Source organism: Ursus maritimus, unplaced genomic scaffold, assembly GCF_017311325.1.
Source record: "Ursus maritimus isolate PB19 unplaced genomic scaffold, ASM1731132v1 scaffold_5, whole genome shotgun sequence".
Taxonomy (NCBI): domain Eukaryota; kingdom Metazoa; phylum Chordata; class Mammalia; order Carnivora; family Ursidae; genus Ursus; species Ursus maritimus.
This window is the reverse complement of record NW_024426663.1, coordinates 46,982,634-46,998,948: the sequence shown is the minus strand read 5'-3', so window position 1 is coordinate 46,998,948 and position 16,315 is coordinate 46,982,634. Positions and strand designations below refer to the sequence as shown.

The 16,315-nt window shown below is 35.6% G+C and overlaps 1 protein-coding gene across 1 annotated transcript in view; it reads left to right on the top strand.

Annotated features, from left to right (window-relative positions):
- The first annotated feature begins 2,586 nt into the window (after nucleotides 1-2,586).
- The window catches only part of SPINK5 (serine peptidase inhibitor Kazal type 5), a 76,162-nt gene continuing 62,433 nt past the window's right edge, over nucleotides 2,587-16,315 (top strand). The window contains 4 exon segments of the mRNA XM_040622261.1: nucleotides 2,587-2,770; nucleotides 4,074-4,099; nucleotides 8,325-8,452; nucleotides 10,124-10,196. Of these exon segments, the coding sequence (XP_040478195.1) occupies nucleotides 2,716-2,770; nucleotides 4,074-4,099; nucleotides 8,325-8,452; nucleotides 10,124-10,196 (282 nt within the window). The 5' untranslated portion in view covers nucleotides 2,587-2,715.

Here is a 16,315-nt window from a genome sequence, read left to right as displayed (position 1 = left end):
ATTTTGTAGTTTTTGGTACATGGAGTGATTAACAGAGTATGCAATGAATCACCTCTGGATTTAAAACATTCCTGAAATGAAATGGAGAAAGAGTCCTGATGCCAAGAGGCAGCTGACTGTCCTTCCAATACTGGGGGTGCTCCTTGAATCCTCTTTTGGCTCCCTCTCCTCATAGAAGAGGTTCTCAGTTCCACGCCTCTTATTCATCATTTCAGGATGTCCTGGGTGTCAGTAAGGAGCACTTTTCCAGTAAGAAGGAAACCAACTCCTCAACCTTTCCTCATAGCAGAGATTCTTCAGAGCTACGGTAATCTTTTAGTTCTTTTGTTCTACCCTCACACCACTTCCACTCCTGGGAATACTATCCATTTGGGCTAGATTTCAGGTTCATCAGAGGATATTACACAGTCACCAATTCTACTGTAAGGAGTTAAGCTTTCTTGCCACCAATGATAGAGTGTATTGTTGGGACTCACTTCATATGATCTGACAGAGCAGATAAAAAATAAAAAATTAGTACTTGTATGTCAATATTTAGAAGACACTTTTACAGAGAAAGCTAAGGAATCAATGCTGATTGAAATCTTGCAATGCCCTTGACAAGTTTTAAACAGCAAATGCTTTGATTTGTTTTAGGTATTGTGGTTTAGAACATAATAACAAAATGAAAAAGAGGACTTTTGTCTTGACTTTTTAATTTCACTTTAGAATATTTTGAGGATGTCATTACATGCTGAGTAAGCTTAAAATCTATTGGTGGGGTTAATGTCCAAGAGATGTTGCCTTTTCTTGTATCTTTGAAATTACCTAATAATACAGCTACATCATTGTAATGACATAAAAATGCAAGACCAGCTATCACTAACTATAAAACTTATCACTATTCTCAAAATTGTTCTAAGCCTCAGATACATACACACACACATACACACAAATTACCTCTAACTCTTACAACAATTTTACAGTGTAATTTTATCACCCCTGTTTTGCATATTGGGAAGCCGAGGCAGAGAGAAGATAAATGACTTGCCCAAGGCAACATAGCTAGTAACCGGTGAGTCAAGATTTGAACCCACGTCTACCATACGTCAAAGCCAGGTTCATTTCCATTACACTGTGTAGTTGCAAAGACAGGAATAGAAACAAATTTCCTGACTCCCTGTTCCATTCTCTTTCTATTAAGCTATGATGGATTCAGTTTTCTAATCTGTAACAATAATGTAGTGTGAACTTGCTTTCCATAGGTACTCATTTTACTAAACCATTGGAAAGAAACAAAGCACAGACCTTGAAACCAATGATTACACTTTTAGAGGAAATAAGTTATTTCATAAAAAAAAAGAAAATATTCTGGGTTTGATGGTGTTCAGAATATTGACATCATCCTCAAATTGTCTAAGCTTAGATCAGTTTTCTAGAAGAAACTACAAAAGGGCTTTGATGCCATAAAGGCCCAAACTTTCCTGTTGTGGATGTGGAGACCCTTTGGAGGACTGGAATCAAACCATTTGGCTCTGCCTTTTGCATAATATTTCAGGTGATTTCTTGAGCTATTAGAGTAGAATTAGCTGGTAAACAAAAGGCATTACTTGTAAAATGGATGAAGGAACTAAGGAGAAGATACTTCCTCTGGAAAAATGTTACATTGATAAATTTATATTTTTAAGTATTTAATTCTTTTCTTCCTGGGAGACTAAATAATGAGTCAGTATTGGAGTAAAGTTAATTTAGGGGGAAATTGAGCCACGCTTTTCAAACAGTAATTTAGGGAGTGATGGGCTATAGAAAGTTAAAGCTTGAGCCTCTAATATTTATGAATACAATGTTTGATTAGACTAAAAGATAAGGCTTTAGGATAGAAAATATCCTTCAGATTGAGAATTTTTGAAAGTAGTTATGTGCAAACTTCGATTTCACATAGTTTCTGCCTTTATCAATGTGTGATGGAAGCAGTGTATGGAGTTAAAAAAAAAAAAAAGTATTGAACTGTGGTCTTCCTCAAGTACCACCTCTGCCTCTTCCATCTAAACTATGTGCTCTTGAGAAAGTCATTGTCCCTTTTCTGAATTTTGGCTTTCCCATGTACTCAATGTTAAAATCTTTCTGGGTTATCTCTTTGAGTTGTTCACTCTAACTTGTACGTGAGTCCGTGGCACTGAATTGAGTCCTTTCAAAACACCTGCAGATGGAAGCACCAGGAATTCTAGCTTCTCTTACTCTCAGCAACTTTCTCCAGAGGTGGGAATCTGTAAGTCTCGACTTGACTAGTAGGATAACCCATCTGTCTTCTTTCCTCCCCTCCCACTTATGAAGGGAGCCCAGTTAGAAACATGTTTGTCTGCAAAGTTATGTCTGGTCTTGGTGAAGGATTCAATTCTTACATAGGAGTATGGATCATTAAACTTTAATAGAGTTCTTGGACTCAATCTATTGCCTTTTGGGAGAGGTATCATGAAAACATATTAGAACTGTGGAAGTAGACACTATCTGTTCAAATCTGCCACCTTGACAGGATGCTAAAGGATGGAAACTAAATTGATGTGGTATATTAAGTCTAGCATGACCTAGAACAACTGGTTTTGTAATGTTGGTTGTTATTATGGGTGTCACCAAGTATATAAAAAGTGAGCTGCATCGCCATGGGTTCAGTCTTAGAGCACCAGCTGGTGAGCAATGCACGGAGCCGACTTGTAATTGACTTACATCATCTTCAACATGAAGATAGCCAAAGTGCCAATGCTTCTGACCCTGGCCCTTTGCCTCATACAAGGTGAGCAATTTGCATGTAATCTAAGCCTCTTGCCACACATGGCAAAGCCCTGGGCAGGGACTTGTCTCCCTCCCCCTACTCCTCAAATGTGTGTGTGTGTATGTATGTAAGTATGTTTGTGTGATTATACGTATATGTTTATGTATTGTCTTGAAATATCTTGGCAAAAAAAGAGTTTTGAAGAATTATATATGTGGCTTAATAACTATGTTGTCAACTTTAGAAATGGCAAATAGTTTGACATAATCTGAATTTTTATCCATGATAAATCCTTCTATTAATTCTATATTCATTCTGAAAAGCTAATAGATTCTTCTTCATCTTCCCCTCACCAAGCATATCAATTCATACTGTTATGAATTATGTATTTGTACATATATATGATACGAAGCATATAAATTCATACTGATAAGAATTATGTATATGATATTTAAAACTTAGATGTATATTTTATAAATAATAATACTATATACACTATTAAAAAATCAAATTCAATCATCTATTCTTATTTTAAAGTAGTAGTGCCTTCTAGCATATTTTATTTTTGTGTTATCAAATCCTAAATGGATTGAAAGTGTTTCTCCTAAAAGGTAAGAGACTTTTGTGGGATGTAGAAGGTAGGTTTTTGTATTTGCTGTTTGAATTTGAAGGGAACATGAATTTCCTAGACTCAATCTTGCTCTGAAGCATTTGTATTTTTTAAAAGAAAATCTCAGAGATGGAGAGTCAGGAGATCATTATACATAAAAGATGCCACTTTCCTAAAATAAGTGTGTAAGTACAAACGGGAGTCTGTTAATGAGAGAGTATAATAGCTTATATTTTAATTGGATCTTTGTCAGATCTCTAATTTTTGTAGCTTTAATAAGGAGACAAGAAAGAATTTAGAAACTTTCATTTTATGTGCATATATGATATAAACTTTGTGCTACATTATACTTTCAAATTATAATTGACATAATATATTTGTTATATAATAATTTTAAAAGAGGTCTGCCATACTTTGCTGTGAAAGGATCTCTTTGAAATTAGATATTATGAAGGGGGTAAGAAAGAACATGAGTATTATTTTCCAAAGTAATTTGACTTTTATGAGTGACTAGACCTCCGTGAGTACATGTACTGATTTCCTGGTGCAGTGCCCTCATTTTGTTTGCCATGGTGAATTTTAATGTGTTCAAAAGCAATTTGTGGTTTTATAACATGCAGGCATTAAAATAAGCAAAGCACCGCACTGAGTGAATTGTTTGTTTGTTGAATATTTTACATTCCCTTAACTTTGGTTTCTGTACTTTTGTCCCAGATGCTGCCAGTGAGGATGAAAATCAGGTTAGTCCTGCTTCTTCTGTTCATCAAATCCATTCCAAAATCTCTAAAGAAAAATGGACTGTGGCCAACACCTTCACATTAATAATACAGACATATTATACTGATAGGTACTAATTGCTTTTATTAAAAATACAGAAACAGGTCTTTATGAAGGAAGACATGAATCACACACACACACACACACGATGTATTAATGATGATGGATGCCTGCAAGAGGCAATCTACCATGCTAAAGGAGTGCTCTCAAATTCCATAAACAAACCAGTGAATTAGTATTGTTCGATTTAATAGCTGAAAAAGTCATGACAGACACAGAAAGCAGAAATTAGTGTCCTTGTGGTCATTGTTTATAAAGCGGTTGTCTGTACCTTGTATATAGTCAGTGTATATATTTCATTCAGTAAACATTTACTGAGCATCTGTCATTTGTCAGACCCTGTTTGAGTTATTAGGAATAATAGAAAATAAAGAAAATAGACAAGAACCCTCCCCTTGTGGCGCTTACATATTAGTGGCGGAAAACAGATACGTTAATGAGTAAATTAGTAAAATATGCAGCACATTAAATAATGATTAATGCTAGGAGGAAAATGAAGCAGGATGGAAGATAGGAATTTTGGGGGATGGAGGTGGTATCAGTTCTTCTTAGGATACTCAAGTAAGTGTTCTATGAAAAGATAGTATTAGACCAAGGATCTGAAGGTAGTAAGTCCTGAAGATTTTTGCAGATGACAGCAGATCAGGGAGAAGAACCTGGGATGGCAGAGGCCTTGACTCAGGAGGGTGCTTAGCCAACTCTTAGAGATCTTTTGTTTGAGCAATAAAAGAATCATTTTCTATAGAAGTTAATTTTTTTATCTATTTGGGGAAAAAAGTCCAGAGCCAAATACACACACACACACACACACACACACACACACACACACACCTATGCCAGTAATTCAGCACTTAAAATAGTTCTAGGTATATAGCCAATATGTGCCATGTTTCTTAAAAAGCCATGAACATTAAAATAATAAAACAGTAAAACAATGCTTATCTATAATGAAACTCTTAGAACTATTGTTAAAATACTCTCTTGCTATAGTTTACTGTAACAGTTTTTTAAAGAAACTTATTTCAGGAATGTTCTAGAAAATTTCATCATAGCTTTTATTATTTCATCTAAATTTGCTGTGTAAGGAGAGGCTCGGAAACCTCTATGGAATAAGCAGGGTAATATAGTAGAGAAGGAAAAAAGTTGGATTTGGGGCAATCAAAGAGCATCTTACTTGCATGTTATACTGGCAAAAAGAAGAGTATTGTAAAATTTCACTGTGCATGAAGCCATAGTTTTCTTTTTCAGTCTTTGATAATGGGTGGTGATTCTGGTGGATATTTCTAATTTTGCAACTGTGACTTTTTATACCATTAAACTCTATTTCACTGGAAAATATCTTTTAAAAAAATTTAGCCACCCTTTATGTTGGCATAAGCAAGAACACAAAGAAGTAAATATGTCTCTGGAAATATTTCTTACAACAGTCTTTGTATATTTCATCAGAAGTGAAAACTACTGGGGTGCCTGGGTGGCGCAGTCGTTAAGCGTCTGCCTTCGGCTCAGGGCGTGATCCCAGCGTTCTGGAATCGAGCCCCACATCCGGCTTCTCTGCTGGGAGCCTGCTTCTTCCTCTCCCACTCCCCCTGCTTGTGTTCCCTCTCTCGCTGGCTGTCTCTCTCTGTCAAATTAATTAATTAATTAATTAATTAATTAAAAAAAAGTGAAAACTACCGATTTAGTCTTTCTTATGGTGCTGGAATTTTTATTTTCCAAATTCAGTAGTTTGAGTTCTTACTAGTTCCAGAAAAGCATGTTGAATGTTATAAACGCAAGCCAGCACAGCACAGAAAAGCACCATAGTGCCCTGCAAGGATCTTTACCTTATACTTAAATTTGTCATCACATTATTATAAAGCCAAAAGGAGCTTGTTAGTGCCCTAAGACAGGGTGGGGGTGATGCCAGCTCCTGGGGGATTTTATTCTGCTGAAGGAGGGTGGGCTACAGAGCAGCCAGTTAAGGAAGGAGTTTGGCCCTGGAGGGCTTTAGTTCTTCTGAGACGTGTGGAGAAAATACAAACAACAGCAATAACAAAATGGACATAAGCCAAAAGACCACAAGTAAACACTTGTTGAAAAGCAATCTCTCCACCTCGGGATGTCTTTTCGGTGTAGATCTGCTGCTGTTTCAACCCTCTCTCAGGGTTGGGTAATTGAGAGGACATTCCTTCTTTCCCAGGGAAAACCTACCTCCTGCTTTCAATTTGTATGGCCTTTTCCTGTTTGCCAAGAGAATATGTTGGATTATTTCATAACTCAGAAAAGCAGTATTGAGTTCTATCTTAACTAATTAAGCTAATTAATCTTAACCTTCTCTCTGGGTCTTGGTTGTCCATCTGTAAAAAAAAAAAAAAAAAAAAAAAAAAAAGCGGGTCTTTCTAGAAATTAGGCATTCAGCTGATTGTAATCCTAGAGAAGTCCAATTCAGGACTTATCCTGATTGGTAATGTTCTTTTTCAGTCGACCACTAAAAACTATGAAAAGCTTCATTCTAGTGTTTCATGAATCTTTGTTTTCAATACTTTAAGACCTGCCTCATTAGGGATATGTTTGGGGTTTTTTTAATAATATTTTTTTATTATATTATGTTAGTCACCATACAGTACATCCCTGGTTTCTGATGTAAAGTTCCATGATTCGTTACTTGCGTATAACACCCAGTGCACCATGCAGTACGTGCCTCCTTAATACCCATCACCAGCCTATCCACACCAGGCTCTTCTCTGATTCTAACACAAAGTTTTATCTAGACTTTCTAGAATCAGTTATATCCAGCAATCTAAGCAGTAACTTGCGAAGTTGGCATAAGATACTGTAGCATCAAGAGGCCCAGTCGTCAGTCTGTTGCCAGAAATTATTGCTGTGCTACTCAGATAAGATCACTGGGTGGTGATAATAATTTTAGAGATATTTTTGTAGGTCACCATTGGCAAAATTTCCCAGGGCTAGTCTCTGATATTATTTATTTATTTTTCTTCACCATTAATCATTCTGCAAGTGCTACCAATGGCCTCCCATGTTTAAGAGGCTAGGTGAAGTACATTATTATCCATTCGGCGGTAAGCACAGTTTAGGCAAGGGTGCTTCCGGCTTATTGCTATATCCATGCACCTAGCTATATCTGTGACACCTAGCAAAGTAAATTAATACCATAATGAGCTTTTGTTGACTGATTTAATGATTATTTTAAAGATATAGGAGGCTGAACAGAATTCTTTTCTTTTAATTCAATCAATTAACATACAGTATATTATTAGTCTCAGAGATAGAGTTCAGTGATTCATTAGTTGTATATAACAACCAGAGCTCATTACATCTCGTGCCCATCACCCTGTTATGGGTGCCGATCACCTGTTACCCCCCCTTTTTTTTTTTTTGGCAAAATCGAAAACCGAGAAACCACAGAACTTAGATTCCAAAGGCCTGCTCTAAAGGCCCACTGGATTTTCTAATAGGGAGTATAACATATTAAATCAGTACTTAGTGAGATAGTGCAAATGCACCATTGATTTTAAGAGTTGACAGATAGCAAGCCTTCCATAAAATATATTGAATTAACCTTTTCAGCAATCATTTTGTGTTCCTTTTGACAGCCATTGTTATTGACCTGCTGTGCAGTAGGTATTTTATGTGTGTCATATTCCAATAATAATAATCACAACAATAATAAAAAAGAGACAAAGAAGAGGGGAGGAGGATAATGTCACTATTGATTATCTACTATGTGTCAGGTACTTTGAAAGTTTTACGTACTTATAATATTTAAACCTCACAATACTTATGGAACCTATGAAATTATATCCTCTATTTTTACAGATAGGATAAGTTAGCCATGGAGAAGTTAATTTGCTAGGACTATTGGGCTTGTAAATGACAAACCTGAAATATAAGGCAGGTCTTTCCATTTCACTAATTGTTTTGGAAGAAAGCTTATTATGTAGATTTGGAAGCTCCAGCAGACAATCCAATCATCGCTTTTGTTTGTGTTATTTGTGTCGATTGAGTGAATGGCTTCTATACAAAGCAGGTATTGGTCTTTAAATAATATTGCTCAAGGAAGTTCTTGGAATGTAAAGTCTTGCTTTAATGAGATCTCAGTAAACATGCTTTTTTTCATCTTTTCCTTAGGTAACATGCGATGAGTATCGGGCATTGATGAAAAATGGAAAATTATTTTGTTCCCAAGATAAAAAACTTTTTCAAAGCCCGAATGGAATAGCCTTCATCAATAGATGTGCCACGTGCAAAATGATACTGTGAGTAAAATTCCCCTTTAAGTCCAGCTATTCTCTGGACTAGTAAATGTATTCTTTTTATCTTCTGTCAAATATATTTTTCTAAATCTTAAAGGTTAATAAATAAAAAAGCTTAGCAGATCATTCTGACACCTTTCATCAGGTGAATTTGGATAAGTGCCACCTATCTGAAAAGATTTTAACAATCACTGAAATGGTATTCCGAAGCATTCCAGAGGGTCCAGAGGGCCCAGGGTTAATACCTTACGTAGCACTTAGTCTTTTGAGGAAGTAGTTCCAATCTGAGTTTCCTGACTCTGGGAAAAAAGAATTCTTGGGTCTGTTAAGCCTTGACTCTGTTGAACCCTCGGACTGAGGAAAGCCCCCTGGGAATGATGCCAAACTCACCTTCTGGCAGCCAACCAGTAGAAAGACTTAAGCGGGACACACCCTGATCCTGTGAGCTGCCAGTGTCTTTAGACATTTTGGATTACACTAGGATGACATGGTCTGAAGAACTGATTTTAGCTTCCACCTCCTGGCAGCTCAGGAAGGGTGAGTGTCCTGGAGGTTTACTGACATCTATGCAATGCTTCTTAGCTTAATTTCCTTCTCTTCAATGACACCCAAAGGTGAAAGAAGGCTTGTTATCAATTGAAAATCCTCAAATCAAAGTGTTCTAATCTGTTTTTGAACAAGGAGGTCATCTTTACTTTCTGACCACCATCAAAACCTAACACTGATACCAAGCCAATACTTAGCTTATCCATTCAAGATAATTATGTTATTATAATTAGCTTTTTAAATGCCAGATGGTATGTCTCAGGGGATTTAATTTGACATAGTCAATAATATTGGGATAATGAAGCTGCGATCACACATGCTGCTCCTAGTGAAGAAATTGTGGAAGAGGGAGGAGGAAGGGAAGATTTAGGGGGTGGGGATGGGGGAGACTCAGGGAAGCTGAGCAGTTTCTTCTTATTCTCTTGAAAGTTGAATGTAAACCACCAGATGTATTATTTACTATAAAGCTTCCTTCTTGTTATATAGGATGTCTTGATAGGAGACTGAAACTATGAATATAGTACATTTACTGAAAAATAATTTAAAACAAAAATGAAATGCCTTGAGACATACAAGGCAAGTTATTTATCTCGTTGAAATCACTCATTCAATTATTGTTTTTATTACCTATTTAAATTATGTTGGAATAAACTTGGTTTCTTAAACTGGAAAGGAGATGTACAAGGCTAGAAGCTATCCTTAAATTTCTGAATTTGCTCTATGGGACCTTACAGTTTAGAACCAAAATCAAAAAAGGCAGATAGATTTTGGTTCCGTGTGAATATGGTATTTCAAAGAGACTGTTCCAACGATGGCAAAGATGGCTTTTAGAGTTGGTGACCACCTGGATGTTGGAAGCATTTAAAGGGGTCGGGGGGCGGGGGGAGTCTGTTGATTGTGCGGTTAAAGGTAGAGATTCTCACCTCCTGTAGAGTCATGTCTGAGATATTTTTCAGCATTGAGGAGAGGTTGATGGTCGCTTAACCAATTTCTGCACATACCTACCTCCACATCTGATATACTAGATTGAGCTGAGGAAAAGAGTCAAAATTAAGATTGACGTGCATGCTATTATCCCCCAAATTGTGAAAGCGTGTCTAAGCTATGTTACTCCCTGCTGTTCTCCAGGGAAAAAGGAGCAAAATCCCAGAGAAGGGCCGGCTATTTAACGAGAGCCTCCCGGGCCACTGCCCCAGAAAAGGTGAGATTATTTGAAGTCAACTTGTCGTAATTGCTTTCAAGATTATGTTTGACTCTATTTAGAGCTATTTGTTTATTTCCTAATTACTAGGTCATACCTGTTGTGAAGCCAACTACTTAGAAGGGAGGGAACATGGCTTAGTCCAGGGGTGGGCTAAATCTCTGGTACATCTTGTCCATATGCCCAACCCATGACCCAACTCTCAGAAAACACTCTGGGCACTGACAGACGCTAAGAGGTGGAGTAAGTGAGCATGATATCTGCCTTCCATGGCCATTGCTCATTCCTCCTGTCCTGTCTCAGCTTCAGTAAGAACCTTCATGGAACTATCAGAACTAATTCCAAATGTCAGAATTCTTACTGTCTGTCACTTGGGTAATTTATGTATCTCTGGGGTCTCAATTTTTTCATCTGTGAACTGGAATGTGGATCAAATGAGAAACTAACTTTAAAACGGCAGATATAGTGTTTAACATATATTAGCAGGCATTTGATTCATTTTTTTTCTTTTATTCTTTTACTTCCTACTGCATGTCCTTTCTGATACCGGGAGAGTTTCTCTAACTCAACTAGAGTTGCTTATTTACATCTATTTTGCAGTTTGGAAAACAGGCTGATATTTGTTTGAGAAAAGTATTCTGTGGTAAAAAAAAAAAGGTTTTTAATAAAAAATGGAATAAAATGAAAGAAACTCTACAGATGCAAGCCCCCACACAATGATTTCACTTTGTAATTTTTTTATTTCTACAAAGATTTTTTATTTCTACAAAAAAATAAGAATACTCGACCCAGATTGAGGGAAATTTCTGGCCTATACTATGTCACAGTAAGCTGTTGATGAAGCTGGAGGTTATCACTTTGAATCCTGACAACTATTCATAGCACTCCAGATCTTCTTTCTGTCCCTCCCCTCCTGTTCCTGACACATAATTAAAACAATCAGTCAGAGGAGACACACCCAAATTACTGTAACATCCCGGGTCTAACCAAGCTAAAATTTTCCCTATCAACGTTACTTGGGAATGTCTGAGAATCTTAGCCTCCACAGTAAATCTGCTCAACCAAATTCTTGAACTCAGCTGGTCTCACTTTTAAAACAATAACACAGTCACCATTCAATTGGTCAATCACTGCAGATCCTTTATCTGAGCAAAAAGAGCAGCTTCTATGCTGTACAAAATCTATGGAGGTCAGAAAAGTTTCCTGGTAAGTTCCAATTCTGCCTTTAGTTGTCACATTTAGAGAGAGGCTCATTCACTGAGATCTAGTCTCTTTCTCCACCCTCTCTTCCCCATCTTTTTCTTTCATGAGAAACTGATCAGTGATGTTTTAAGATATAAAATACAAGCAAATGACAAACAAAAAAATGAAATACACACACATACCAATTCTAACAAAACTATTTCTAAATATTGCTACTCAGATGTTTTCACATGTAGGCACACATTTACTGAATTTTAATCAAATAAGATTTTTAAGAAATAAAACTTTGGAATTCTAAGACATACCTTTCTGTTATCATTTTCTGCATGAGTTATAATTTTTACCTCTTAAGTCCTTATGGTTACTTGTTTTGCTACCTAGGAACGTACTTACTTATAAATTAAGGTAGTCCATGTTTGGCTGTGGGCCCTTTGGGTAATTTCTGTTTAGATTTTTACTTATGTTTGAATGGATTCATGTAATTACACTGTTTTTGTTGTTACTTTCCCCTATAAGAGAGAAAAATCTACCTACTTTGTCTGCTTAGATTCCTCCCATCAGAAATCAACCCTGTATGCTCACTTTCAGAATAAGGTGCTCTTCCTGTTCAAGAATTTTCCTCCTACAGCCTCTCTCACTTGCATCATCAATTTCTTCTTCACTAGTACGTCATTTTTTCACTTTCCAATTCTAATATCCAATCCATCTCCAACTCTCGTTGCTATTGTCTCCAAAGTCTTTCTCAAATATGACTTCTTTTCCCCATTTTCATTTCTATCACCCGTAGTCCAGTTCCTCATAATCTTTAATGTATTTGGTCCATGTAGAAACTTTTATTTTCTAAATTGATTGATTCATTTATTCAGTACTTCTCATTGATGTAGATTGCCAACTGTGCAGGGTATTAAGTTCGTATGTGTGTTTCTGAGTTCCCTATTTTGTTCATATGAGCTCATTGCTTTAATAACTAATAAGGCAGGTCCCCTTCCGTTAATTCATCTTTTTCCAAGTTGACTTACCTATGCATAGACATGTATTTTCCCACATATTAGAAATAAAAAGTTTATTGAGTTTATGTAAAATCCAGCTTGAGTTTGGGAACCCAAAGTGATTAGGGTACAAAGAACTTATAAATTAATTGAGTAAAATTGACTTTTTATAATATTAACCTGCCCAACTCAAGAGCACAGCATACTTTATCATTAATTCATGGTAATTTCTGTGTACTTTATGAAATCGATTAAGTATTCTCCACAAATTTTTGTAATTTTTGCTAATACCTAGAAAATTCGTCATTTTATTGATATTTGGTTTGGTATTTTGTTGTTTATGGTATTTCTATCTGGTTATTGTTGGTATAGACAAATTCTGTTGATTTCTACAGGTTGATCTCACATTGAACAGCTTTATGATATCTTCTGTTAATTCTGATAGTTTATCTATTAATTCTATCATTTTTTTCTTGGTAGTTGATCACATTATCTGCATAATAGGAGATAAAAAGTGTTTTATAACTTTCTTTTCCATTTTATCACTCCTATATTTCTCTTTCTTTTCTTATATCATTGGCCAGGATCTAGAATTCTGTAGTTAAACAGTAGTGGTGATAATGAACATCAGATTGCCCTCTCTTCATATATTAAAAGGAATATATCTAGAGTTGCTCCATTAAGTATGTTTACTGTAAGTGTTTTTTAAATAAACTTTAGCAAGTTTAGAAAATTCCTTTCTGTTCTTAATCTTCTGAATCTGTTTTGATCATTATCAAATGTCTTTTCTACAACTGTTGAAATAATTTTCTGATTTTTCTCCTTCAGTCTATTAATGTAATAAATTTCTTGATAAATTTGCTTATGTTAAACTATTAATATTTTCTTAGGATAAATCATACTTAACCATAATACATTTTTAATACACTGTTGAATTTTTTTAGAAAATTTGAAGCTATTTTTATAATTAAAATAATTAAAACTATTTATATAATTAAAATTATATTTTGTAATTATAATTTAATTCTTATTTTTATTTAGAAAATTTGCTTATGTTAAACTATTAATGTTTTCTTAGGATAAATCATACTTAATCATAATACATTTTAATACACTGTTGAATTTGGATAGTTAGTATTTTATTTAGAAAATTTGAAACTATTTTTATAATTAAAATACTTAAAACTATATAATTAAAATTATATTTTATAATTATAATTTAATTATTCTTATCTGGTTTTGAAATCAATATAGAATTACTCTGAGTGGTAGCACCTAAGGCTATGGCTGACTAAGGAGAACAGCAAATCCTTTATCCATAAAGCAACTATAAATTGAGACAAAACTGACCAAAACAACCATTATAGCACTCTGGAAATTGACCAATAGCCTATGTCACTCTGACAAGCATTTATGCTTGAAAAAGTGCTACATTTTGCATTGAAACAATGAAGGGTCTATGATATTCTTGTTTAAGGATACTCCCATCTCACTCCTGTTGCTTGGTTGGTATGGAGGGTTTACCTTCTTAGGGCAGGCTCTGAGGGTCAGCAACTGCAGTCTTTATTAAAGGAATTTAGAGTAGTGGGCAACAATCATATCCAGAGATGTTTTCAGTGGATGTCATGATCTTCACTAAGAGTAAGGATAGTGGCCTGAAGTTGTAGCATGGTTGAGGCAAGCCTATTTCTGGCTGGGTCTTCACACATGGGCAGCAGAGAGCAAAGATGGACCAAGCAATTCACAGAGTTTTAGTTGACCATAAGACTGTGCACACGCACTTAGAAAACACACATAAAGCAGCTCTTTCTGCCCACTTCCTGTCCCCATACTTTAATAAGACCATTTTTTTTTGCACTGGAAAAGAAAAGAAAAGAAAACACATGTGAAAAAAACCTTAGTGGAAAGCAAATGCTGGGGTGGATGTAAATATATCCTGCATTTTGAATGCCCTCCCCATTATATACAGGCCTATGTATAGGCAGTGGAAGCCTTACTAGCCTGAGGTGTTTGAGCCCAAACTGTGTCTCATCATTGGCCAACCACTAAGTTATAGAGATACAGAAAGAAAAACCTAGAGAGCCAGTCTTATTTTTTTTTTAAGATTTTATTTATTTATTTGACAGAGAGAGAGACAGCCAGCGAGAGAGGGAACACAGGCAGGGGGAGTGGGAGAGGAAGAAGCAGGCTCCCAGCATGGGAGCCTGATGTGGGACTCGATCTCAGGACTCTGGGATCATGCCCTGAGCCAAAGGCAGACGCCCAACAACTGAGCCACCCAGGCACCCCAGAGAGCCAGTCTTAAAACAATAAAACTATAAACATTTTCATAGCAGACACATCAACAGCTGTAAACTATGGGACAGCAAGAAATCAGAGAATTAGCCCAGCCAAATATGCAAATAAGCAATAAGACAGCAAAAATAATCTTTATAGTGAAATCATCATCCAGAATTTCCAATCTTGAACAAAAATTATGAAATATGGAAAGTAACTGGAATGTATGACCCATACTCAGGGGAAAAAGCCAATGGAATCTATCACTGAGTGTCTCTGGATATTAGTCACAAAGACTTGAAGCAGCTATTTTAAAAATATTCAAATTCTAAAGAAAACTATATCTAAATAATTAAAGGAAAGTATAGTAACAATGAATAAACAAATAGAAATTTTCAGGAGTTAGAGATGGAGGTAGACAAAGGTATATATCTCAAGCAGAAATTCTGGAGTTGACAAGCATAACTCAAATAATCCTCAGTAGAGAGGTTCAAAAGCAACTTCAAGGTTGCATAAGAAAGAATTAGTAGGGGCTCCTGGGTGCTCAGCCATTAAGCGTCTGCCTTCAGCTCAGGTCATGATCCCAAGGTCCTGGGATCGAGCCCTGCATCGGGCTCCCTGCTCAGTGGGAAGCCTGCTTCTCCCTCTCACACTCCCCTTGCTTGTGTTCCCTCTTTTGCTGTCTCTCTCTCTGTCAAATAAATAAATAAAATCTTTAAAAAAAAGAAAGAAAGAAAGAAAGAAAGAAAGAAAGAAAGAAAGAATTAGCAAACTTGTAGAAAGATCAGTAAAAGTTAATAATAGAAGTAGAGAAAAAAATATTGATGAAAAATTGAGTCACAGAGTCTTTGAGGTAGCAAGCATGCCAAAGCATGTGCAATAGAAATAGCAAAAATAGATAAAATAGACAGAAAGATTATTTCAAGAAATAATGGCCTAAAATGTATCACATTTGATTTAAAAAAATTACTCATTACTTTCAAGAATTTCAGCAAGTCCCAAATAGGATAAATATAAAGAGATTGAAACTTAGGCCTATCATGATCAAAATGTTGAAATCAAGAGAAAATTTTTAAAGTGGCAAAAGAAAAACAACACATTCTTTATACTGGTTACAATTAATGACTGGCTTCTCATCTAGAATAGTGAAGGCCAGAGGACAATGGAATGGCATGCTCAAATTGCTGAAAGAAAAAAAAAATGTCTATCAATATTCTATATCCAACAAAATTAATCTACAAAAATTAAGTCAAATAAAGATATTTCCAAATCAATGAAATCTGAGAAAATGTGTTGCCTTCATACCTGTCTTTTAAGTCATAATAAGGATAGTCCTTTAGCTGAAAGGAAATGACTTCTGGGTGGTAACTTGGACTTCCAGAAAGAAATGAAAAGCACCAGAAATGAAAAATATATGTGTTAATATGAACTACTTTATAAATATATTTCCCTTATTTTCACCTAGTTTCTTTTATTTTTTAAAAAATTTTTTAAGATTTTATTTTTCAAGTAATCTCTGTACCCAACATGGGGCTTGAACTCATGACTCCAAGATCAAGAGTCCCATGCTCTACTGACTGAGTCAGCCAGGTGCCCCTCACCTAGTTTCTTTTAAAGATAAAATATTATATAAAGCAATAATTACAATGC